The sequence below is a fragment of the Falco cherrug genome, chromosome Z (assembly GCF_023634085.1).
Source record: "Falco cherrug isolate bFalChe1 chromosome Z, bFalChe1.pri, whole genome shotgun sequence".
Lineage (NCBI taxonomy): Eukaryota > Metazoa > Chordata > Aves > Falconiformes > Falconidae > Falco > Falco cherrug.
In genome coordinates this window covers 63,559,473-63,584,069 of record NC_073720.1, presented here as the reverse complement: position 1 = coordinate 63,584,069, position 24,597 = coordinate 63,559,473, and the positions used below count along the sequence as shown (strand labels likewise).

Genomic DNA, 24,597 nt, shown 5'->3' with positions numbered 1-24,597 from the left:
TTTATCTGTTAGTTTTATGTTTGAATGCAGGGAGGGCTGAGTGAGACAATCACATGGGTCTGCCCATTAAATTCTGGTGAGGTAACAGCCCATATTTTCTATTCACAGTGCTTCTTATATATACATTAGTGGGAGAGGTAACACATCCAGACACTTTGGGCCAGTGTCTGCAGAATTTTTTCCCAACTGTGTTTTAAAATGCGAGGTTTTTCTCTCTGCAGCCCCACTGCATTGGGGATCATGGGTACAATGCCACCTTGGTTGCATTTGTAAGGCTGCCCATATTTTTCACATTACTTTTCCAGTAAAATGGGTCCCCTTATTGCGGTCTAGCATTAGGGGAATACTAAGGCAAGGAATTCACTCTCTCAGCAGTTTTTTGGGTTTTGGGGGTGGTTTTGGGGTTTTTTTTTTGCAATAGTTGTTTCATCTGCATGCGTACAAGGGCAGACCTCCAGCCTGAAAACATACCTAAAATGACAAGGACATACTCAAAATCACAGCATTTAGGCATCTGAATAAAAATTTGGAAGTTTACAAATGGTCCTCACTGTTTAGGGTGTGCAGCTATACTTGCCTTCTCCTTCTGTTCCATTATTTTGTTGAAATCATGTCCTAACAATAAGATTCAAGAATGGGAACTGTACTTCACTAGCAAGCCTCAGTTCTTTGCACCTTAATTTCCGACAAAATGAAAGCCAATTCCTGATCATTCAAGCTACAGAACTACTTGATTAAAAACCGTGTTTGAATTATACAAACCCTAAACTTGTGTACACTATTAAAAAAAATCACCTTTCAAGTTCTTTAACTGTCCTTTTTCCAGTATTAGCTGTATCTTCAGATAAACCAACATTTTAACGGTGTAGTCATTAGCTCAGTTTAGAATGGCTTTTGAAACTACGTGTAAAATTGCAGAGACAATTGGTCTGTTAAGTACAGCAAGAGCACAACGTGTTTTATTAAAAAAACCAAAACAACTGTACAGAAACTGAATGAGATATGAAGAATAAAAGCTGAAGCATCATAGGGCAGGCATGTATTTTGACGCTGCGCCCCCCCCAAAAATAAAAGGCAAGACAGAACCCAAAGCAACCTTTGCTACATACCCTCAGTATAAGCAATGCAGGCCAGGAGAACTTTGCTCTCTTGGCTGCACACCTTGCACATTTCACCAGCAGCCTCTTTACCCTTTACAGACTGGGTAGTCTGAACTCTGGAATGAAATCAAAGCACCGTGAATTTCATACACCAGCTGAAGCTCCTTTGAGGACAACTAAACATAGGCATGTTCAGCTAGCAGCTTTATCTAGCTTTGTTACAGGCCTTGGAGATTACGTATCACCATCTGCACACTTTGGATTTGATTTCCATGAGATGAGCTGAAAGGCCAATTTTCCAGCAGTACACAAATGCCTGCATTTTGATTGACTGCCAGATGAGGGAAGAGTTTTATATTTATTAGAATGAAGTCCATTCAGTAAGTAACATGGAAAGCATCACCAAAATTAATAGTTCTTTCTTGCCAATGCTGTTGATTGTCACAGGGAGCGTGGTGATACCCTTCTGCCTTCCTGCACACAGAGGCTTCTGTGATACAATAAAATCAAGCATACTATGAAATCAAACCACCTCTGAGTCCTTCCTAGTGTGCACTAGCACATCCAGTTGTTACAACAACAACAACAAAAGACACAGGGGGTGAGATGTTGTTTTCAACACTGAAATATCTGAAGAACTACTTTCCTCAGGGAAAGAATCAAAAGGATATGAAATACTCTGTTCTTCAGTTGTCACAGAGTGCAAGCTCCTACAATCTGAAAAGCTGCTTTCAGAGTGTCCCTGTGTAGTTTTGGGTAGCACAAACAGACAATACACACAAAAATCCTGAAGAATTAAAGTATTTTAAACTGTTTAAGTTTACTTGCTTTAAAAAAACAGGTTTTTCACTTACTGAAAAAACAGGTTTTTTCCTCAGGCACTTCCAATAACCAGATGTCAAAGTAAGTGTGGTGCATGCTTTTAGGAAGCAAGCTATTAAATACACACTTTTTCAATGCAATCCAGCCAGAAAATTAATTTGCTATTAGAGCTTAGCCAGCATGCAAGCCAGGAATTCCAGATAGACTTTTAAGTGTATGACAAACCGAGTACATTCTTCACATCCCAACATAACACTTAAAATCAAGTTAAATCACAAAGCGAACCAGGATGAGTGTCAAGCATATATAATCTACTTCACCAGTGAGACAGTTAAGAAAAATAAAAAATAAAAAATAAAAAATAAAAAATAAAAAATAAAAAATAAAAAATAAAAAATAAAAAATAAAAAATAAAAAATAAAAAATAAAAAATAAAAAATAAAAAATAAAAAATAAAAAATAAAAAATAAAAAAGCCCACCAAAGCAGTTCTCATTGATTTGAGAGCTGCTTCTCCCTCCGCAGACATTATATACAGATAGATATACACAGACTATTTATACAGACTGAAAAATGCTCTGTTTCAAATTGCTGTTATAATTCTGTAACAAACATGTACACTTTTCCTGATCAGATCAGCACTTGCTTGTGCCAGCTTTTTTAATACTTTTCTAAATACTCCAAAGACATCATTCTTTTCAACAAAACCTGTGAAAACTTGGAAAAGGAAACCTGTAAGAATAAGGATGCAATTTAACAGAGGGAAAAAAAATATACTAATAGCCAGATCTGGAAAACATGCAGCAAAATTTCTTGCAGCCTCAATGCTCCCGCTCTGGTTGAGTACAAAAGGAGCCATGCCAAGACACAATGTCCACTAAAATTATGCTTGGTCCTATATCTCTGTAACAAACCCATGAAATTTAGCACTTACAATGAAACAGAACTCAAGCACATTCAATCCTTATTTTAGTTTGTGCAGTACTGTTTCTCAGGTCCACAAAGCTCATTCTGATAAGCAAAAGTATAAAAAGTTTAAGGTAAATACGATGCAAATGCAAGCAGGCAGAAAAATTCAGTCTCCAGATCAGGAGATGAAGACTGCAGGAGATGAAGTCTTCAAAAGCCAAGGGTTCATGAACAGATAAATGCAGATGAAGGAAAGGTAAACAAGAACAATTCCCCATATTTTATGGCAATGTTGGTATTTCTGATCCCTCTTCAACCCATCCCCTTTGAGAAAGGGTAATTTATAAAATGCTGTTCAGAGACTTTTGGTTCCAAAGATGCTAAAAGCAAGTTCGGAGTCTTTTTTGCCAGGCAGTGAGGGGTTTTTTTAAACCCAAAGAAAGCCAAACAGGCAAATCACACAAACTTTTTTTTTCCCCCTATAAATAATTCTAGTGCTAAGTTTCCATTGAATTTTCAGAATTCAAGATGCATACTCAGTTCCACATGGAATTTCGAGTATTCAAGGAGTAGCACTCCTTGCTAAAACCAATCAATATTTTACATATTTCTACATCAGCTTTAGGATTGTGTCACCTCTATTTCTCCAGCTTTGAGTGGGTGGGGCTGCATTCAGCTATGCAAGCTCAATGTTTCCAGCAGAATATTGCTGCAAGATTGTTATGCATGTTTACAGCCAGATTCATTCTGTCAATATGTTCTACTACTACCATACTCCTTCATCTTTTAGCACTAAGAGGAACCACGAAAGCAGTAAGTAATAACTAGAGTAAGTGCATCTGTGCATATGAAGAAATCCAAGATGAGCATTCCATGTGAAACAAGTGAATAGCATCACATCATTAGGTATACTGCTGCAGGGGAAAAAGCAACAGAAGTCAGATCACTGGATTACTCCCAGACATCTGTCAGCCCTACGTCCTATTCACGTTCCTGCGCACCACCTACCAAATGAAGCACTGTTATCAATGGGCCCTCTCCATACACAAGCCTGGCAACAGCCTTCACACCAGCTTTGATCCACTGCCGGGTTACTGTGTTATCTGAATCTGCAAACTTGTATCATACAACAGGCAGCCTGGATTAGCATTCACCATCCTAACAGGTGTATTCCAGAAAGCAGACAAGTTATGGATTGCACAGTCATCACAAAGGCTTTATGACTGAGCATGAATTCCCTAGCATACATAAAAACAATTCTTCTTTTTAAATCCAGATTAGAGCTGAACCTCCACTGATTTTTCCCCTCAACACAATTCAACTATCTCATTTCATGATCAGATCACCTTAGTTTCAGATGTGTGATTTAACATACCAAACACCTAACATTTTGAAGGTCTTGCATATGAATTAGATGAGAGATTAGATTAGAGAACTACCCTCTCAGAGGACCAGGGATAAAAAAACAAAAAGCACGACAACTATACCCTACTAGCTGATGAAGCTAAAGCAGTGCACAGACTCAGCAGTTCTACAGCTAACTAGCCTTCTCAGAACTATACACATGCCCAAATGTTCCCTTCCCCCCCTTCTTCTCTTTTTTTGAAGGCTCAGGCTATTAATTCACCTATGCAATGTGTGAATTATTCACCATAACTTTCACAGCTTCCCTTATAATATAAAACAAACCACAAACATCCCCATCACAAATGACCTACAGCTTATGTAGGAGGATCTCGCTAGTACTCGATCATACCAGGTGGACACATGTTTTATTCTGTTATGCAATATTCTCAGATGTAGAATGTGCAAAGTCGTTACAAAATGTAGACAACATTGAATAAAAAGCAGCACAACAAACAGTTTTTCTATAGATAAAATATATGAGACTTCCTCCAATTTGTAAATTTCTTACTGTCATTTTGCATTAAAACTAGCAAACAACTCACACGTAAACTACCAAGCACCCGTTTCGACATCCGGCTGCATTCAGATCCCAACTTTCTCATTTGTTCCATCATTCTTGGCTCAACACCCTAGCCCAGATTCAACTCCTATTCTTGCAAACCAAACTACATTTAGGCATCATTTTATGAAAGTCAGAAGGGCTAATGGATCACAACAGAAAAAGTTTTCTTTGGAAGAAAGACCATTGCTGAAGAGTTGCGCTAACTATCAGTAAGTGCACTGCAGAGGTAATAACAGCATTCTCAAATGGGGAATATCTGTAAAGGTTGCTCTTTAAACACAATGTTATCAGAACAGTTTTTAGAATAAATAAATGAATTATTAAATCTCCTGAACTCACCTCATGCTGCAGAAAATTCATGCACTAAATTTTGCAATACTGTTTGCAAAACTGACGGGAGGATCTGCAATTTATCATTTGTATTAGCCGCCAACCCAAGCCAAGGGGAACCGGTGGCTGCAGCACCAGCAAGGGAGCTCCGGGCGCGGGGTCCCCGCCTCCGGCCCGGCGGGAAGCGGAAAGCGACGGCCTGGTCGCACCGGACACCGGGGTGCCAGGACCCGCGAGGTGGTGCTGTTCGACCGCGTATTTAGTGCCTTTGGCTCCCAACTAGAAAATTAGGACTAGGAAAATACTCACATATTCACTGAGGGGAGCGTTGTTTTTGGTTTTGGTTTTTTTTTTTTAAAAAAAAAAAAAAAAAAAGAAGAAGAAGAAAGCAGAATGAAGTTTCAGAATAGTATTTTATCAGCTTTCTCCTTATCACCCGTGGAAGTGGTACCAGCTCCATCACATCTTTTTCTTGAGGCAACATTAGGTCACAAAACTAAACTTTGCCCTAGTGTTACAAGCTTGGAGAAGTGTTTTCTTTTTTTACCTGTTGTTCTCTAAAATAAATCAAAGCTTAGGCTTCTCCAGTGATAGTGTATTTTTCAACCAAATACTACATAACACCATTGGTGAGTTTTCTTACTTTATTAATTCAAATAAATAGCCAACATGATTGAAAATAATTTACACAGAAAATATAATTTACATTGTGGGTTAAAAAAAAATAGATTATAGGGAACAAAACCTGAACTTTATCCAGTTTATACACAAATAAATGTCGTAAGTCCACTGCACAGAAAGGCTTTTTTTCCCAGATGGCCTATTCCACCTGAATTTCAAAGTAATAGTCTATGCCCTTCCATACTCTTGAGGGCAAAGGGGCGGGGGGGGGGGGGGGGGGGGGGGCGGTACAAAGGGGAAGATTGTATTTTCAGAAAATTGTGGTGTAAAAATGGCAGTCAAATCACAAAAAGTCATTATTTCTTCCTGGAAAAAGAAGGCAACACGCAAAAGAAAAAAATTATACATACTTAGGATTACAAGGGGAAGTATAACAAATTGGAGTGCTAGGGAAGCTTTACAGCAGACTGCATCACAAAAGATAAGAATCACAGTAAAGAACAGTGGGGAGGTTTAATGATTAGCAGTTTCAACAGAATTTAGAAACTGTCTTATTGCCAAAGGCCTAAATAAAGTTACAGGAGAATTCAAGACAGCAATTGCAGATGGTCAGTGAAGCATCACATTACAATCTACCTTTCCTAGCTTCTAAGTGAAAGCTCAGAAACAAGGCTGAACCCCAAAGTTAGGGTGAACATGTTAAGCAAAGAACAAATCAAGGGTTAGCCTGAATAGCAATACACAGAGAGCGATGTGCTGATGAAAACTACTATTATACATGCAAAGTTACAATCACACCTCAAGAACCTAGTATAAACGAGGAAGTTTTAACAGCATTTTTAAGGCTATATGATTAATATTACATTAGAATGGCTGACATAAAAAAAAACTTCTTAAACAAACCAACATTTCTGATTATAAACAAAAGCTGATCCTAAGTATGACTGCAGAGGTTTAATTCAATCTTTTTGATATACAATGGACAAAAATGTTAAAGGTTACCAACAAAACCAGCAAGTAAGCCAAAAAAAAAAAAAAAACCAAATGAAAAAAATTGTGATGCCACCACCGTTTCTAACAAACTAAACCCAGTTACCATCATTTGAAGAAGGCATGCAGAGATGAACTGACCAAAATGACCACGGTTCATTTCATTTAAGCCAAACAATAGCTTTATGTAATTCATTTGAAGTAATAGGTACACCAAGGACACAGTCCTGAATCACTGGTCAAACTGAAGACCTGACGTTTTGAAGGCTCTCCCTGCCTCACTTACCTGAGTGACATGGGTGGCTTGAATAGATTAGTTGGTGAAACTAGCCAAGTTCCTTTAACCTTCCCCGAATACCCTCACGTGTTCAAGTTTCACTTAATGTAACTGTAAAAACAGGTCTACTGTTACTGAGCTCTCAATGGTGTCATTAACTTCATTAGGTGCTGTTTGTACAATGTTTTAAGCTCCTCATTAGAACATTCAAAGTGGTATTTTAGACTAATGAGGCTCTATTGTTATATATATATATATATATCACTGTATAATTGCAGTTTCTTTATAAGTAGCTGATGTGGTGCAAACTCTCTTAAATGGTAAATAATGGCACAACAATCAGTTTTCACTGACATGTGCTTCAAATAATCCTCCCATTAGCCTGCAAACTGTACACCTACCGGCTTCAGACAAAAACGTTTTAAAAAAAGAAAGCTACACACACGTGAGCAACGCCTCAACCTTTATCACAGGAATGCTGCAGCCTCCCTCGCTCTCTGCGGCCCCGCTAGGCAGCCTGACCTACTGAGCAGACGCAGCAGCAGGCGGCAGGCTCCACGGCTACCGAGATGACGAGAGTCCAGCTAACCCCGCCGGTGTTTTTCAGCAGCAGCCTTCACTGACACCTTCAGTTCAGGTATTTTTCTGTCTCCTCTCATGATAGAAGGAACCCGAGAGGTCCGGATTGCCAGTCTCACAAGTGCAGAGTCACAAGAGCTAAACCGTGTTACTGCAACTGCGTTCACAATGTCAGGAGAGGGATGGTGTCAGTCAACTCGGCAAATACTCTAAGCAGGACGAATATGTACAGCAACTCAGGCACAACACCTAGGAGGGTTTTGGAATGGAAGAAGTTAAGCAAATCAAGGGGAAAACAAAAACAAAACCCAACAAAATACCCAGGTTGCAAACAGGAAGTTTGCTTCTGAAACAGTTTTGAACAGTGTAATTTCTGTGCTATTCTTTGCCCTTCAAGAAAGACAGACACAAGGTTTATGCAATTTAAATCACATATATAGCTAAATATAATATAACCTTAAAAAGAAAAGAGCCACATCTAAACAAACCATAGTTCCCCTTTCAACATGACAAATCTCCTTCTAATTCTCATACCTGGGCAAAAAACTTTTGCTTTTAACATGGTTGCACTGAGAAAGCAGATTAAAACAGATACTTGCATATGAAGGGATAGAAATTTCTATCTGAAATGACATTTGAGAGTTTTTTTAACAAAACATATTTTTATTTCACTTTCAGGAGGTACTCTACTGTGCAATCACGTAAGATTAAACTTCCCTCTTACTGTTTGTGCTAAGCACCATAAATACATGGTAAGAGGCAAGAAGGGAATTTAACAGCTGGGCCCATTTTCTCATCGGTTCTACATCAGAGCAGTAAGTCGCCACTTACAAGGAACAGAAAACCAGGTCTGAAGTGCTTAAATTTCCTGGAATATGTTTACCTTCCTCAAGATATTGCCACTCCTCGTTCTTAGCAACAATGTACTCTAGGCCTGACAGTAATTCTCATTGTTACCACAGAAAGTTTGAAAACATAACCTTGACAAACTCACCAGATTCAAGTATGTAAAGAAAAAGTTGTTGGGGTTTTTGTTTTATGATTATGTTCTTACACTGCTAGGGGGGAGGATGGAGGACTGTGGGGAGACATGGGGGGGAGAGAGTGAGAGGTAGATGGGAGGAGAGAGGGGAGAGTCGAGAAGAACATAAATTCACTTTTTTTTAATGCTTGGACTGATAGTACTGCAAGACTAGACATGACTTCAAGGAGAAATGCAGCCATTTACAAAGCTGAATTTCTTTACCTTTTTAAAGCATATCCTGCAAGCATCAAGGCAAAGAATGGCCCATTTACTCAAATGAGAAGCACCCTACACAAATGAGATGCTAGTAGCTTATTTGCTTCACATGCCTGTATTCTCTTGTTCCTACCACAGAGTTTATACTCTCATCCTCACCCAAGCCCCTGAGGCCAGACATTATTGGCATCAGGAGTCCTTCAATGAACCAAAAAATGTATTTTTGTGTTGTTACTAAGAGACCCAAGTCTTTCATTCACACAGTGCAACAAACTCAAACTAAATTTTAAGACTTCAGAGTTTCCTAGAGTTCCAAGAAAATCTTCCAAAACTCCATCTTCCAAGTCAGTTTCCTTTACATAATCCCACCACATGAGGCTCTCTTCTCCACTCCAATGGCTTTCTTCCAAGTTAGTTGGGTGTGGGTTTGTTTTTTTAAAAAACTCTTTCCTGTCTGGAAGGAGAGGCTCCTCAACACAGATACGCCTGAGTACCCCAAGTGGTTAAGTCCCATCTGTGCGGCTCCAGAAGCTGAGCACAAGGGAGTACCAGGGGGAAGGTGGTGAGCATTGACACATGAGTAAGCACAATGGCATCTACTGAGGTGACCACCATGACAGAGATCAAAAAAAACATAGTTTTAAGTGCATGTTCCTACAACAAGATTACTAAAGAGAAAAACAGTCACTGGCTTCCACAAACACGGACACCACACTATTCAGCTCATTCCTATATACCTCTAGGTTATTTCTCCTGTGCTACATTTTCATCTACCTCTTGCTGCACCTGACCCGCTGACAGTTTTCTGTCAGCTCGCTCTGTAAATGTGTTTGTGATTACACCAGTTCTGCTCTCATCCGGCATTCAGAGCAGCACAGAAGGAGCCGCAGCAATCCTAGGTATCTGCCTGTAGCATGTGACATACTCACAGGTGTGAGTTTAAGGAGGTACAACTCCAAACGCACTGTATACAAACTGAGTGTATCTCACTATGGCAGACTAAACATAGGATAGAACAGATCAAACACAAGTTCAAGAGGAAACCCAAGAAGTTTGAGACTAGAAAGAGGAACAGAATATAGGAACCTAGATATAAAACTTATCTAAAACATGTCCAAACAGATTTTATAGTGAACTAGATCTGATCCATATTGCATTCTGGAATTATCTGTGGAAAGGTACACTTTTCAAATGTACAACTCAGAGAAAAAAAATACTTGTTTTTGCACAGGCTTGGTCCAGGCAGGAAAAAAAAAAAAAAAGAAAAAAGAAAACAAAAACTGGAGGCGATCCTAACCATGAAAGACAGTTAGCTCTGAGTCAGAGCAGCTGCTTCTTTACATACCATAGAAAACAAAAATTATGCAAGCCAAATGCATAAAGCAAGAACTCAGTGCTTTAGGCTACTAGTTAAATGTTGTTTCCTCCCCCCCAAAAAAAAATATTCAGGGGATCATAACAGACTAATTATGAAGTCTTACTCTGATTTACAGGCCTAGTAAATTCTGAGACTCCGAACAAACTGACGGAACACCCACTCATCCATTCCCCTGCTCTTTATTACAAAATCTGTAAGGTTTTGTGGCTGCACTCCAGCCAAGATGTAAACTCTTATAAGATTGTACATAAAAACATTCACTACCACCTCAAATCACTAATATGACATTCTGCCACAAGTACAGCGGCTGGTTTATTATTGATTTGATTCATTCTTGGATGGTAATAAAATGGAATGGTTTGTTCAGAATATATTTCCAGCCATCTCTTTGCCTTTTTTGTTTAACGTCTCCTTTTATCATCACTTCAACTTGCAATCTTTATGCAGTTTCTTAGCAGTTACCTGTCACAAGGCACCAAGGCTTTTCTAGCATAAATGAAAGTTCTCGCTCTAAACACCCAGAATTCATAATTTTTTTCATCCCATCCAATAACATGAGATCATTTTAGTAAAGACATAGGGACTTAAAATAGGTGCAATGCAATTGGAATTGCTAATATATTTCCCAGTCTCAGAAAAAATACTTCAGGGATTGAGAAATCAAAAATAAATATTTTTTTCCTGGAGGAAGTCACTTTGAAAAAAAATGCATAGCAGTCATGTGGATAACAGAAGAAAAGAAAATTATAGATTTTTCCAGAAAAATTCTAACCTTTCAGTGATGTTGCAGACTGAGAATAAAACTGTTTGAGGTTCAAGGACACCAATCACTTTTTTTTTCCCCTCTGTCTGCATATCAAAAACAATTGCAACAGTGCTAGACTCCACAAGATAGAGTCTAGCAGGTAGGAGATAACAGAGTGTCAGTGACAAAGGTCAGAATTAAAGGGCATAGTTTGGTAAACAACAAAAGTAAGGATACACTTGGCCAAATCTGCACACAGGGTTGAAGAAAAGTAGGTTACCGGAAAAGAAATAAGAAATAAAAGGGGAAAGCTGTTTTTATGAGACAGCAAGGGAGAGAGTCAAAACACATACTCAATTTTACAAGCCACTGAGCTACCAATTTCTTCAGAACATGACGAACAAGTCTCTGGGGAGAAGTCCATGTCAGCAGATAGCCACACCATCAGGAGTATCAACTTCTCCCCACACCTGATCCACTGCATCAGAAAGAGAAAAGATACTGGTGTCCGTTAAGTACTGCTAAAAGATGTGAAGCAAGCAGCTAAGAAAAATAAGTACTGTATCTGCCACATGCTTGCATAGGTAACATTTCTGTAGGTATCTAAACCTCTCCTGGAAAATTTTATGGACATCAGGAATCAGAAAGACAAAGAGGGAGGGAGTGCTTTAAAAAGCTGCATAGGGATTACAAACTAAAAGGTTTGTATCAGCTTGCATCAAGATATGACTGTCCTGAGGCTGATCATACAGCTTAGATCCCCTTCCAATAAAAATGGCATGAATTCAAGTTTTGTCTTTTACACAGGCACCATCAGGTCAGCCCTCCTGGCCTCCTAAATGTAAACTACTACCTCCTTCTTTTCCAGTCCCAAAACAATCTCCAAAATGTCTCGGGATCACAGCTGTGCAGAGGCACTAGAAATCAATAGCAAACACAGTTTGTCTGAGCCTGATAATACGGAGGAAAGCTCCATCCCTTGGGCGTATAATGACATCACTACCAGCACTGTACCTCTCCATTCCCACCAGAAGTGCATATATACATACAAACAACAAAATTATACAATTGTTTAGGTTGGAAAAAACCTTTAAGATCATCGAGTTCAACCATTAACCTAGTACTGCCAAGTCCACGACTATTCCTGCCTGCTCCTCTTCTATCAATCCAGGCAGTTACCGCTGCCACACTCAAGAAAGATGAGCCCTCTTAATAAGCAGCAGCGGTAAGAGTCTCAGGTCAGTGTCACAAAAGCCTGTTTTTCCTCACATGGCCATACATACCACCAGTGTCACTGCAGCAAAGTTCATATGGTAGACTTGGCACTGTTACATTTATGGTTAGATTTCATGATCTTCAAGGTCTTTTCCAGCCTAAATGATTCTATGATTCTATGTCGGGCTTGAGCTAATCCTAAACTAACTCAGTAATACCAGCTGTGTAGCCACAAAAGCACTCAACTCACCAGCTGAGTATCAGACCTGGTTAGTATAGCACTAGCACGGGCAAACCTAGAAGCCCTTCAGTACAGGCATACACTACGTGGTCATGTAATTGCAGGCTGGTAAGCACAGACTTGTGGTAGCATGTGATGGAGTATAGCAGTTTACAAGGGAGGCACGGTACTCTGTAAGGGAACTGTTTTGTGGACAACAGCAAGGAATGAAATTGAAGGGAAGAAATCACGTTATGGTTGTCTCTTGCTAAACATGTTCCTGCACTTACCCATTCAGGGAAAAATTAAATTGTCCTCTCTCTGTATTTGCTCTTTAACATACAAAAGGAATGCAGCTGCATTCTTTTAATGAAGGGTTTTCGTTGTATTTTGTTATACAAACAGATTGTTTTCAAAGATAAATACTTCAAATTAATAACTTACAAGCTCACTATATCACTGAAGTTTTCTAATCAGTTTTTAAGGATGTTTGTTTCTTTAAAAAGAATAAATACTTCCTATCCTAACTAGATAGATCTGAACAATGCAACAGAGCCAAGGCCAATTCTCCTTCTGCCTACAGGAGAAAAACAGCTTTTGTTTACTTTGTTAAAGGTTGTATCACTTGTTTTATGGAGGAGGAGTAAACTACAAAGACTTTGCCTATCTAGACAGCCCTGCATTTGTAGTCTATGATCACACAGGATCAAGAGAATCAGAGTAACAAAAAGGCCTAGACATCAGGAAATCAAAGACGTATAGCATAGCTACTGAAGGAGGCATGAACTCAGAACATTTAAGAGGAAAAATTCAATTTCATCAGCTTAAATACTACTCCTGCATACAAGCGTTCAGTTTTTTCTACTTCACATGGAATACCCAAGATGATGAAGGGTGTGTTTTTCACTCCTTTTCTGCCTTTTCCTTTCAAGACTTCTCACCTTTATTCAGAATTTTCACATTCAAGGAAACTGCTGTTTAATCTCTACCTTTGCTTCTTAGCTATAATGCTAATCCTGAATTTCAATAGTTACAGTTTCTCCTGTTGTTTCTGACATTTACAGATTTCATTACAGTTTACTTAATACCAATTATAAAACAAATTTTGTATTTAAATAAGCAAAGACCAGGTATTTAGTCATGCAAAGGAACTAGGGACAAAATTCAAACCAAACACGGAGAAAGATGTCTTCGATCTTACGAGTAAAATCTGAGAACAGTGCAAATGCCTTTGTATTGTTTCACAATCTGTTTATCAATGCTGAGAACAGAAAGAGTATACTACGTTCCACATGTTTTTTCGGTCTCATAGAAGAATGCTTATTACCATTCAGGCCCTAAACGAAGTTTGACAGATCTTCTGGAGGCCTTGGGGTGTTAATTTGGTATTATAAGCAGACTTGCAATCTAAAGAAACATTGCTTCCAATTTCCTTGACTAATCTAATCACTGTAGTAATCTTCAACAAACAGAAAACTGTGCAAGTTTGTAGTTAATGTTTGCCATTTCCTATGGAAAAAATGTTTATGTAAAATAGTTTTGTTCAGTTGGGTTTTGGGTACTGAGAATTAAAAGATTGTCTGTATTTAAGCTGAACTGCAATGACTTGACTTCATAGCAGCCACATGCATGCATGTGCACCAATTTGTCCCTGAAGAACTGCAATATAAGAATTTTGACATGTCAGGATGGGTGGATATAGTCACTTTTGAAGGATATACAATTATGTTATTCAGACTTGGGCAATTAAGAGACAGGTAGATAATTCGCAAAGTAGAATTTATGACAGACCATGTTACAGTTTTTGTTACAAATTTGTCAATGAAACCCAATTTGAAATAGAGTTCTTGTTCTATGTATCCTTCTTTTTCTCAATTCATCAAAACAAGTTATTGCTATTAACAATGACATTCCAAAGATAGAAGTGCACCCAGATTTGACGACCTTTGTTTCCAAGTAAAACTATCAAGTGCTGCAGATAAAAAAGAAAACCTCCTTATGATGTCACATCAGCATGTTACTCATTAACTGATTTAAAAAACTAGCCTGAGCTAGAGTCACACCAAGATTGCACTTCCTATAGCAGCGAAAGGCTGTGTGTTTGAAGGATCGCACTAGAACTGAACTTGCCTAACGCTGCAGTTAACTCCATTAAAACGATGAGAAAAGGGAATTCCTTGAAGGACTCTGTTTTTCATTCTGAAAGTCAGAACAGCTTTGGAAAGTCAAGTAATACTACCCCAGTCAGCCCTACAGAGAGCTTTGGATCAGTATCTATAAGGTAAATCCTGGTGTGTTTGAGTGTTCTGTATGTACTTGACACTGGGGGGTACAGGGCAGCAAGACAGAAGTGCACGGGGACAAATACACTGGTGAAAATAACCTGATGGGGAAGCTTAATATGAGAACGCAATGCATGCAGAGATGATAATTTCACTCATGTTACTGACTGCACTGGGAAGGGGAGCACTACTGTAAAGCAGAGATCTGTAACAGCCGACAAGGTGGTGTTGCTCTCTCTTTCCTTATCTACTACTTCCTTACAGTGAAGTAGGGCTTTGAATGTGTATAGCACTGTAGAGCAATAAACTCGTTTTAAAATGACCTCTGAAAAGTCATCCAATACTACCTATGGAATTTGAATGGATTTCTGTACAAAACAAATATAAGTTTTGTTAGAACAGGGATTTTTAACAAAATTTTCAGCTGTGTTTTGGACTATATGAAACTTTACAGTGCTTATTAAATTATGTTTCAAGAGAAAAGCTGCCATAATCACAAGGAGTATTCATGGAAGTTAAACACTTGCAGGAATGAGTACTGCTAAAGGGTTTGCTAACAGCATAATCACAAACTATTTTTAACAGAAAATTTGTTTTCTTACTTTGGAAGCGTAGACTTGTTGGATTGTGGACTCACATTGAGGTGGAATTCATTGCAATGATGAGTTTTGGATAAATCATGCATGTTCTAGACAGCAAAGATAAATGAGGAAAGACAGTGTCATAGGGTTACTGGCACTTACCAGGTATCCTCCACCATCTACTGCAGGAGACAGACAAGTAAACATCCATAGTATTTATATCAACTCATTATGAATATACTTAAAGTAGCTTTAGATGTTTATTAGTCCCTAACCACCTTGAAAGTTCTTCACCAAGTGCTGTCCTTAATATCCACTCAGTGCGAAACCACTCTGAAGAGTGACTTGGAGGGAGCACCTCTACATAGTCTTTGTGAGGCTGAATTATATTTCTTTGTAGCTGTACACAAATTCTTTAAATGGGGTAACAGCTCATATCACTACCTGGGTCACAAGTATAAGTAAGTCTGATGGCCTTGTTTTTCCTCTTTTGAAATGCTGTTAGGGCTTTTTAATATTATATTTGCATAACATCCTTTATTTCAATTCAAATGTCAGAGACATAATGTCCAACAGTTTGAACAGAGAATAAGGAATCAGAAATTTTACATTCTTACTAGAGTTCTCAAAGGCTCTTCCCTAGAACTAATCACTTAGAGCCTGTTTTTTTAAAAAAAAAATATCCGTGTGTTTTTGCATGCCTCTCTTGATCTCATTTTCCGATTAAGCACGGGACATAAGTACATACATGGCGTATGGAGGGTTCAACACAAGTAGGTGATGTTTAACCATTTCTAATTTGGGCAACTGAAAGTTTACTCTCTTTTCTCTGTCCAACCCAGAACACTGGGCAGACAGATTTACCTAATTTTTTATTTACCACTAGATAACCAGTACACCAAACGCTACCATATATGCTCTGATAGCGACATGATCAGCTCTTACAAAGAACAGAGCCCTTTGCCTCAGATTTCTCAATAATCAACCGGCCTGCCAAGTAGCGAGTGGCAGGGGCAGGCCTTCTTAGAAATCCAGCTTACTCAGCTGCTGTTTCAGTAAAGATAGTATGACCATAAAGCCCTACTGTGAAACTATACCTCTATCAATAGCAAAGATGCAAAAGCAGGCTACAAATACTAGACATTCTAATAAGAAGAATGCATCATTGCACACAATGAGCTAGTAGCTGGACTGAGCTCTTGCCCAACTTGCTTGTCATGTGTTTGTCAGTCATGATACACTTACCCAAAATCAACCACATGAAAAATCAGGGAAAATGCTTCTGGGAGAAAGAAATGCAGGCTCTGCATTTTTAGATACTATTTTCAATACAGTCCTATTTACTTAGAGCATATTTCCCATATATGAAGATGCATCCACACAGAAAATTCACTGTATTAATGACTGCTTTTGTTCATCCTAATTATTCATGCCCAAGGACAAAAACTGACTATATGCCTAAGTTTTTATATACCTGTTTTCACCTCACTGTAATTGGCACCATGTGAGTGAGCAAAAATCTGCCAGAATCCAGGGGGTTATTAACATTTCAGACAGGGGAGCTCACAGTTTATCACCATGGCAGCATGTTATTCCTGACATAGAGTGGCATTGATTTCAGAAGCAAATTAAGACTCTGGAGCTATAGCTGAGGTGTCAGCCATGCATAACAGATCAGAGATTTGTATTCATAAAAGTATTGGTCACATATGTATGCAGCATTTTATCATTTTATCGGCAAGAATGTATAGAGTTGTACTGACATCAAAACAAAACATTTTCCAGTAGTCCAGATAAAAATATTGGCAAAGACAATAGGCATCTCAAACTTCTCTTCGGAGCCCATCCCTATAATGTGAGTTAACACCCTGCATCCAGATCTCCTAAACTTTAGAAAAATCTCAAGCCTTACGGTTCTGACCAATCTTCAGAATGACCCTGGGAAAAAAATATATTGAACACAAAAGAATGAGATTTTTACTCAATTTAGATCAGGACTACTGACCACCAGCACTGTGAATGTCAAACTCTTACATATGTTAACACAGCAATAATCAAATGTAGGTTGTATATCAAATGCTTGTTAAAAAAAAAAAATATATATATATATTAGTGAAGATTCAGCATTTACCAATACATTGATATCAGGTAAAAAACATAAATAAATAAATACAACCACCACAGGAAAAATAGTACAGTATGAAGAGGTACGTTTTCTAAATGCAAAGTCATGGAAATGGGAGTCAAAAGGGTCCTCAACTCTAATCCTGGCCTGGCAGTTAATTTGGTGCATTGCAATGCATAAATCAATTAAATACAATACTTGTGTTTTCCATCTATGATCTGGCATTAATATTTACCTATCTTTTGCATACAGCAGACTAACAGAAAAACTTGTAACAAACTTCAAAGATCATTTTGTGGTAGCTGGGCTTTTGTTTGGACACAAGAAAGGATCCATACATTCAGGTTTTTTCTTTGAAGATTTTTGGATGGGGACATGAACTTTTTTTAAGGCAATTTACTGCTGTGTTGAAATTACACCATTCAGAAACATCCAATGCACTGCTGTGAGGCTGAGGCTCAGTTCAGACTAATCCAAGCAATCACATTAAAGAGATAAATACACACCTATTGTCTTCTGAAAGGTGTACTGCCTTTATAGCTCAATTATGAGCACCTGAAACACTAGCAACCACTTTACTGTTCAATGGCTTGCACCTGGGATTTGGCATTCACCCTATCTAGCCTCGCCGTGCAAGACATACCTAATGTTTGGTGGGTTTTTTCCCTCCAGGGTAATATAGCTCCTAGTTCTAAATGAGACAAAACACTAAGGCTATCTGGCTCAGCAGAACAGCTTACTGTTCACAATGCCACCTGATGTAAAGACTGTAGAACTGATAGCACGATTCATTCTTTCACATTATCTCGTGTCTCACTTTAACCTTCCTCTCCTCAGGGTAGGAACAATTCTTTCCTAAGTTCCTGGAAAGTCTGGCCACTATTTTTTCTTGTGGAAGATTCAATTTATCCTCAAAGAAGCTGTGCTTTCACTTTCTTACATACTTAACACATGACACTGCTGCTCTTCAGAGACTTCCAGATGACTAACAGTTTCTCTCAACAAAATGTTCACCATATTCAGATGTACCGTGAATGTCTGCATGCATGCATCTCTATCAAAGTGGATAGCAAAAAGAGCTATCCACACCTGTTCCTTTACAACACACAGATTCAATAATTACATATATGCATGCACATTATTTACTAGACGCACATAATCTGTTTGATGTCTTATACATACCAGTGCACTTAGATCAAAATTTTTGTCCACATTATCTGTACACAGAGATGTCACATTTGGATGTCACCCAGGATTTCACTTGGCCATTTATAAGCAGAGAATGACAAATCAAGCTAGGCTAAGGCACCAGGGTAGAACAAACAATATGTGTATTTATCTTTTCCTGCCTAGCTGGCCAATATATTAGATGACGGTTATAAATGAAGAAAAATGGATTTCACTGCCATGGGATTTGGTACTTTTATTGTAACTGACAAGATCTAGGCATCACAGCATTCTAACAATGCCATCCACGAGGCATCCAAGGCAATATATTGCTTGGGAAATATGCCATGACTGCTTTTTTTTTTCTCATAAAAGTAAGAGGAGACACTGACCTGTGTTTTTCAGCAAAGTGTGAACTGGCTGAGTGTCATCTCATAGGTAGCCGAACTGAACTACCACATGTCATAAGGTTCCTTTTTCCAGAATATAAGAAAGTTGCCATGAACAATTTGGAGGGAGACAAATGTTCCCTTACTTCACCGGTTCCACCGTGTTTTGCCATTAACCTTCCTCCCCATACTGCTGTTTTGATCAGTATGATATAAATTAAGACAGATCAGTGAGACACACTATGCAGCGTATCTTCTGTGACTACACAGTAAATTGTGTGAAGGTCATTGGTAGCAAAATGGCAGTGAGCTGATGGAGTACACGTACACACTAGTGTGTTAGACACTCACTATGAGGGGGGTGACACCACATTACTAACAGCCCAGACATTTTGTGAGTATTTCTCCCTTTTTTCCTGCTGGGTACTACAGTACATAATTGTAGTCTATTTCATCCAATGGCTTCAGTATTCAGCCACAATGGTCAGCCTCAGCGAGCCTCACCATTTGTGGTGAGAAATGTTCTAAATAGCTTTCAGCCCACTTTACTTCATATGCCCTATGCACTTCCTTGTCCAAAGGGGAGTTCATACTAATACAGTAATCCAGGCTCCTTTAAACAAAAAACAGGAACAGACAAGCAGATATGACTTCTAGCAAACTGCTCAGAAGAAACTAATCACCTGATACAGATATCTATGAAACAATCTCACATTTTCAAAAAAAAAATAAAATACTGAACTCTTAATCTGGGAAAGGAATGGGGATCAATTGGCCGAAACTGCCTTCCACTCCTTACAAAATTGCACCACTCATTACTGTGTTCCTGCCCTAAGTATCTTCTACAGACTAGTACCTTGGTTTACTGCATTTCTTCTGAGCATACTTCAAGTGCACTGACTGACTTGCAGATGTTTATGAACAAACCTGCTTGAGGCAGGAGTATCACCAACACCTGATCAGATCAGGTATGGCTTTGTTTAGCTGGGTCTTGTAACCTCCAAAGACAGAGTCTACAGCCTCTCTGGGCAACCTCTTCCAACGCTGCACCGCTCTTTAGTGCAGTTTTGTTGTCTTTTCTGGTCTGTACTTTCCAAGCTGTAAGCCATTTCACTCTGGTTTGCCGCTGACAAGAAATCACAATTTTTCACTGATTCAATATCTTTCCAAATGCTTATTAGTTTGTGTCTCATACTATTAGAACTCCTATTTTTATGATATCTAATGTAATACTGCTTTCCTATCATACTTCAACAGAGTACTATAAAGACTTACTTAGCAGGTCTTTTATCGCTTAATAGCTTCCAAGACATTTCAGTAGCTTTCACAGAACCTTATCAATGCAGAGTATCTCAGAAAACTGAAGACATACAATGACCTATAATCCAAAAATACCTGTATTCAGGTACTGTAAAGGTGGTATTTCTTTGTACCTTATTGTACCTGCAAAGAAGTACAGAAGAATCCTCTACTGAGGAGAAACATACTCTAAGTATACAGAATGCCAGAAATCACTGTACTCGTTTTCTGCTTTGTTCCTTCCTGGGAAAGCTTCCTCACATTCAGGAACGATGATACTCACCATATAAGCTGAGAAATATTTTATGAACAGCCTTTATGACTGTACTGAAATAAAACCCCAAGATACACAAATACTATTGATTAAGACCATCTCTAACCCTGTATATTTCCAGCTAGGTTGTCTTATTTATCATTCATTGGCAATATCCTATCCAAAAATCTCTATGCATGGGTAGCAGTCCTATTGCTTTTTATACTGACCTTTCCAGTGTGCCTCATTGTGCTTTCCATTGCCCTTCCCTTCCTTAAGTCATTCAAGACAGGACTCATAATTATTCTGATAAATTGAAGAAACAGTCTGAAAAAAAAAAAAGAATGAAATTCAAAAAGGATATGTAGGTCATACTTAGTCAAATCTAATAATCAGCTGCTAACGTGCTAGAGGAGAGCATCTCAGTCCTTCCTAAGCTTCACCAGGTCATGGTGGTTCAACCATTAACCCTCAGCCAGCCTCATCCTGCTGTGAAACACAAAAACACTTTATTATGAAATACGAACAATGGTAGTGTGTATAGGACAGATGAAGTAATCTAATCTTGTCTTTATTCATGAGGCTTCTGGTGTCTAGTTTGGGGCACTGTGCTTCAGAAAAGATCTGAAACTGTTAGAGACAGTTCATAGGAAAAAAAAGAAGTCCAGAAACCACAATTTATACCTTTTACCTGAGGGTAGAGAGGATAAGAAAATGGGTGGAAATGGGAGACGGTTTTTCACTGTTCCTCATATAGAATAAATTAAGAAGCGGTGGCTTTAAATTTCAGCAAGAAGGATTCAGGATCATGTTAGAGATTAAGGATAACTTCGCCTGGATGATAGCAAACACTGTAATTGATTGTCTGGATACACTACTGACTTTTAAGAACAATTTAAACAAGTGTCTTGTCAGAAATGACACAGGAGTAGCAGGTCTTACCTTGGGATAGGGAATGAACTTGATGAATCAGTGCATTCTATTCTGCTTTTCTGTGATTTCATAGATCTTCTTTTACAAGGAAAGTTTTTCCTATTATTTCATCTCTAGTTTTTCATCCTTTGCTGTGCCATAAGTAATGTTGGAGGTCCTGATTATTGAAAGCCTTCAACCCCCTCTGAGGCTTACTGTAGCCTCTTCAGAGCAGGAGCATGTCAAGTTTCGGCCTACATGGCATCGTACTGCAGGCATCAAACGGTAATCAATAATTTTATAGTACACTAATTTCTGTTTCTTTCCCCAATCTGCACTTCACCAATTAAAGAAAAACACAATCCAGATTTTCTGACAACAATGGGTTTCTCTTGGTGACAGCTTGGTCTTCACTTACTTGCTATAGTGTATCTGTATACATGAGCAATTATAACTGTACAGGAAAAGGTCCTTCATGCTTCTTTTGCATATGTAAGATTTGCAACAGCGTATCAAAAAAAAAGCAAAAGGTTTTCAAGTACATTCCACCCACAAGAGCAGCTGCACATTTGATTGTTTAATATAAGGAACTCCTCATTGCATATTACTTGAGAATCCTAGCATTCAGGACTTCTATCACTCCAGAGCACGTCCTCTTGCTCTGGAGTTGCTGCACCATGCCGAGTTTGACAAAGCTTGGCCACAGAGTTTCTTTCTCAAATCCTCCAGAAAACACAAGCTATATTCATTGCCTATTACTTCCACCATCATTAACAGGTAACAACAAAATGCACAAAGGAGGCATGTATTGACAATTTGCCAGAACCAAGTCTCTGACAACAGTTAAGATATCATGGTATTGAACAAAGTAGTAAGGATTCCTTTTTAGTGTCTAGGCTGCTGGCATTAATTTACTTGAATGTTAACTTTCTTCTACAGTAAATGCCTTGACTGATTAAAACAGAGAGCTTTGCATACCTTGAGAATGGTGCCAGACAAAACTAAAACAGACTGAGCTCCAGGAACCAAGCAGCTCCCTTCCATTCTTGCACCACTGTGGTAGTGGCAGACACCTCTGGAAATGCGTGAACAAAGCAGTCAGCAGTAGCGTTTCTCTCCTGTAACTAAATCTACCAGAGACTGAAAATCTAAGCACTCAAAAAGCAGCTGACTATATTTCTTCAAATATCTAAAAGTCAGATTCTTACCTACTGTAAACCAGCATTGTTCTGCTGCAGTAGGTAGAAGCTACACAAGAGTTATTCAACCACAAGTATGCCTTCATCTTCAAAATTAGGACTAAAATAGCAACTGATACCTTTCTAGTGCGCTGAAAGGCCTCAAAAAACGAGATGAAGGGTTGGTAGTCACTTTTCCTTGGTAGTGCATAGCGATGTAAGAACAATTCCCAGGGAACCCAAAACCTCATACAGGTTGCTGAATCACAGCAAAGGGTACCAGGTCCAAACAGACACAGGATGCCAGCTCAGACTTCCCTGGCTTTTTCAATTCCAGTTCCACCTGCAGACAGCTGAAATGGGGCCTGTTCTGTTATTCCCCAAACATATGGGATGCTGCTATATAGCCACAGGTTGTGATTGGCATAGGGGCTGGGAAAGGCTCTGCAGTGCAGTGCCAAGCCTCCTAAGGTGCTCCACAGGGGAGCATAAGGCAGCAAACAAAGTTTCACAGGTGCAGGACCTAACAGGCCTGAATAATCGTTCTTGTAAATTGCATCTCATATCTTTTCCACATGTGCCTCGGATTTTATGTTAAATAATACATAAACATTAGTTAATGATGTCTCCCAGAAATACAGACATTTCAAGTGTCTTCCTTTCTACGCAGCTTCAAACACAGTCTTTATTTTGACTGGAGCTAATTAAACCCACCTGGTCTAGCCGAGAGGATACAGCAATCTCACATCTTCTGTGGGATCTGTGTGCCCAAGCAGCTATGGCAGTCCTGAGCCTTTTCACAATTAACACCTCTTCTTTTTTACTGTTTCCTGAATATATTGCAACAGTACCTAATACTTAGTTCTTGCACCTTCAAAATACTGTATGTATCAAGCAATCTTAACAATGCAACTGGAAGGTAACCGATTATCTTCATACATCTTTTCAATCTGAAATGTACACTAGTACCTATCTCCTACCCAGATGGCCACTAACAAGAGACCACTCTCCTGTACATACTCTCCCCTTATGTTCTATGAAGTCTGCCAGTTGGGAAGAAAATATATTCTATTATTACTTAAATTAAGATATTGTAACACATTAAACCATGAGAATTGGCCTTTTTCTACAGATGTTACTTTGAACTCTCGTAACAAAGCTGGCCTTCCTTAGATCGTATTATTAAAGCTGCAGACTCCACCTTTGCTTTGCGAAAACATCAGCTCACCACACAGAACGCTGACGTGGGTATTAACCAGGTAACAAAAAACCTCTGCCATACGCACACCGACAGTTTGCGTCTGCCACGTGAGATGGCTTGAGCCAAATGCTGGCATGTAACTTGAGGGCACACAACCTCCCCGACAGTCCCACCAGCACCAGCCGGGGGAAGGCTGTGCTTGCGCTGGGCTTTGTGCAGCGTGTGTCCATTTCCTGGGCAGACAAACCAGCCTGGGGCACTGCTGAAGAGAAAGGGAACAAGCACACACCTGGGGCGGCCAGAGGTGTAAACCACCAGCTGATCCCCGCGGAAGCTCGCAGGAGTACAGCCGTCCGGAGGCCCTGGGCTACCGCCCGCTGCGGACGGCGGGGCAACGCGCCGGCGGAGGCCTGTGGACTGCCGTTTGCTGTCGTTACCGCGGCCCACGGGCTCTCCCAGGCCTTCCCGCCGCAGACCGCGCGTGTGAAACCGCGCCCCGCCACGAAACACTCAGGGCACCTCGTGTCCGAGCCAGCGGGAGGCAGCGCCCCACGCGACAGCGTCCCGCCTGGGTCATTTAAGGCGCGTAATGGATCGGCCACGCGGGGAGCGCGGGCTGCCGCCGCCCGGGGCCGCGGCCGTCACTTCGCGGCCGTAGCCGGGGCCGCCCTCCCGCCACGGCCCGGGACAGCAGCCGCCCGCCGAGCGGGCGGAACCAGTTCGTAGCGGCTTCCCGCCGCGGGCCCCTGCTCCCGCTCCCGGCGGCCCAGCACGGAGGCGGAGGCGGCGGCGGGTCCCGCCCCAGGGCGGGGCGGC

General features: G+C 39.7%; 1 protein-coding gene and 1 long non-coding RNA gene across 4 annotated transcripts in view; one reads left to right on the top strand and one right to left on the bottom strand.

The window, feature by feature from the left end:
* The window catches only part of LOC129734665 (uncharacterized), a 66,606-nt gene extending 42,299 nt beyond the window's left edge, over window positions 1-24,307 (bottom strand). For all 3 annotated transcript variants that reach the window (XR_008730149.1, XR_008730150.1, XR_008730151.1), the window contains exons 1-2: window positions 24,071-24,307; window positions 20,721-20,817 (exon numbers count right to left, since the gene is read on the bottom strand). This is a non-coding gene — a long non-coding RNA (uncharacterized LOC129734665). The remainder of the gene's footprint in view (window positions 1-20,720; window positions 20,818-24,070) is intronic.
* Window positions 14,465-24,597, top strand: part of GRAMD2B (GRAM domain containing 2B) — a 43,440-nt gene continuing 33,307 nt past the window's right edge. The window contains exon 1 of the mRNA XM_005432745.3: window positions 14,465-14,675. Coding sequence (XP_005432802.1) covers window positions 14,554-14,675 — 122 coding nt within the window. The 5' untranslated portion in view covers window positions 14,465-14,553. The remainder of the gene's footprint in view (window positions 14,676-24,597) is intronic.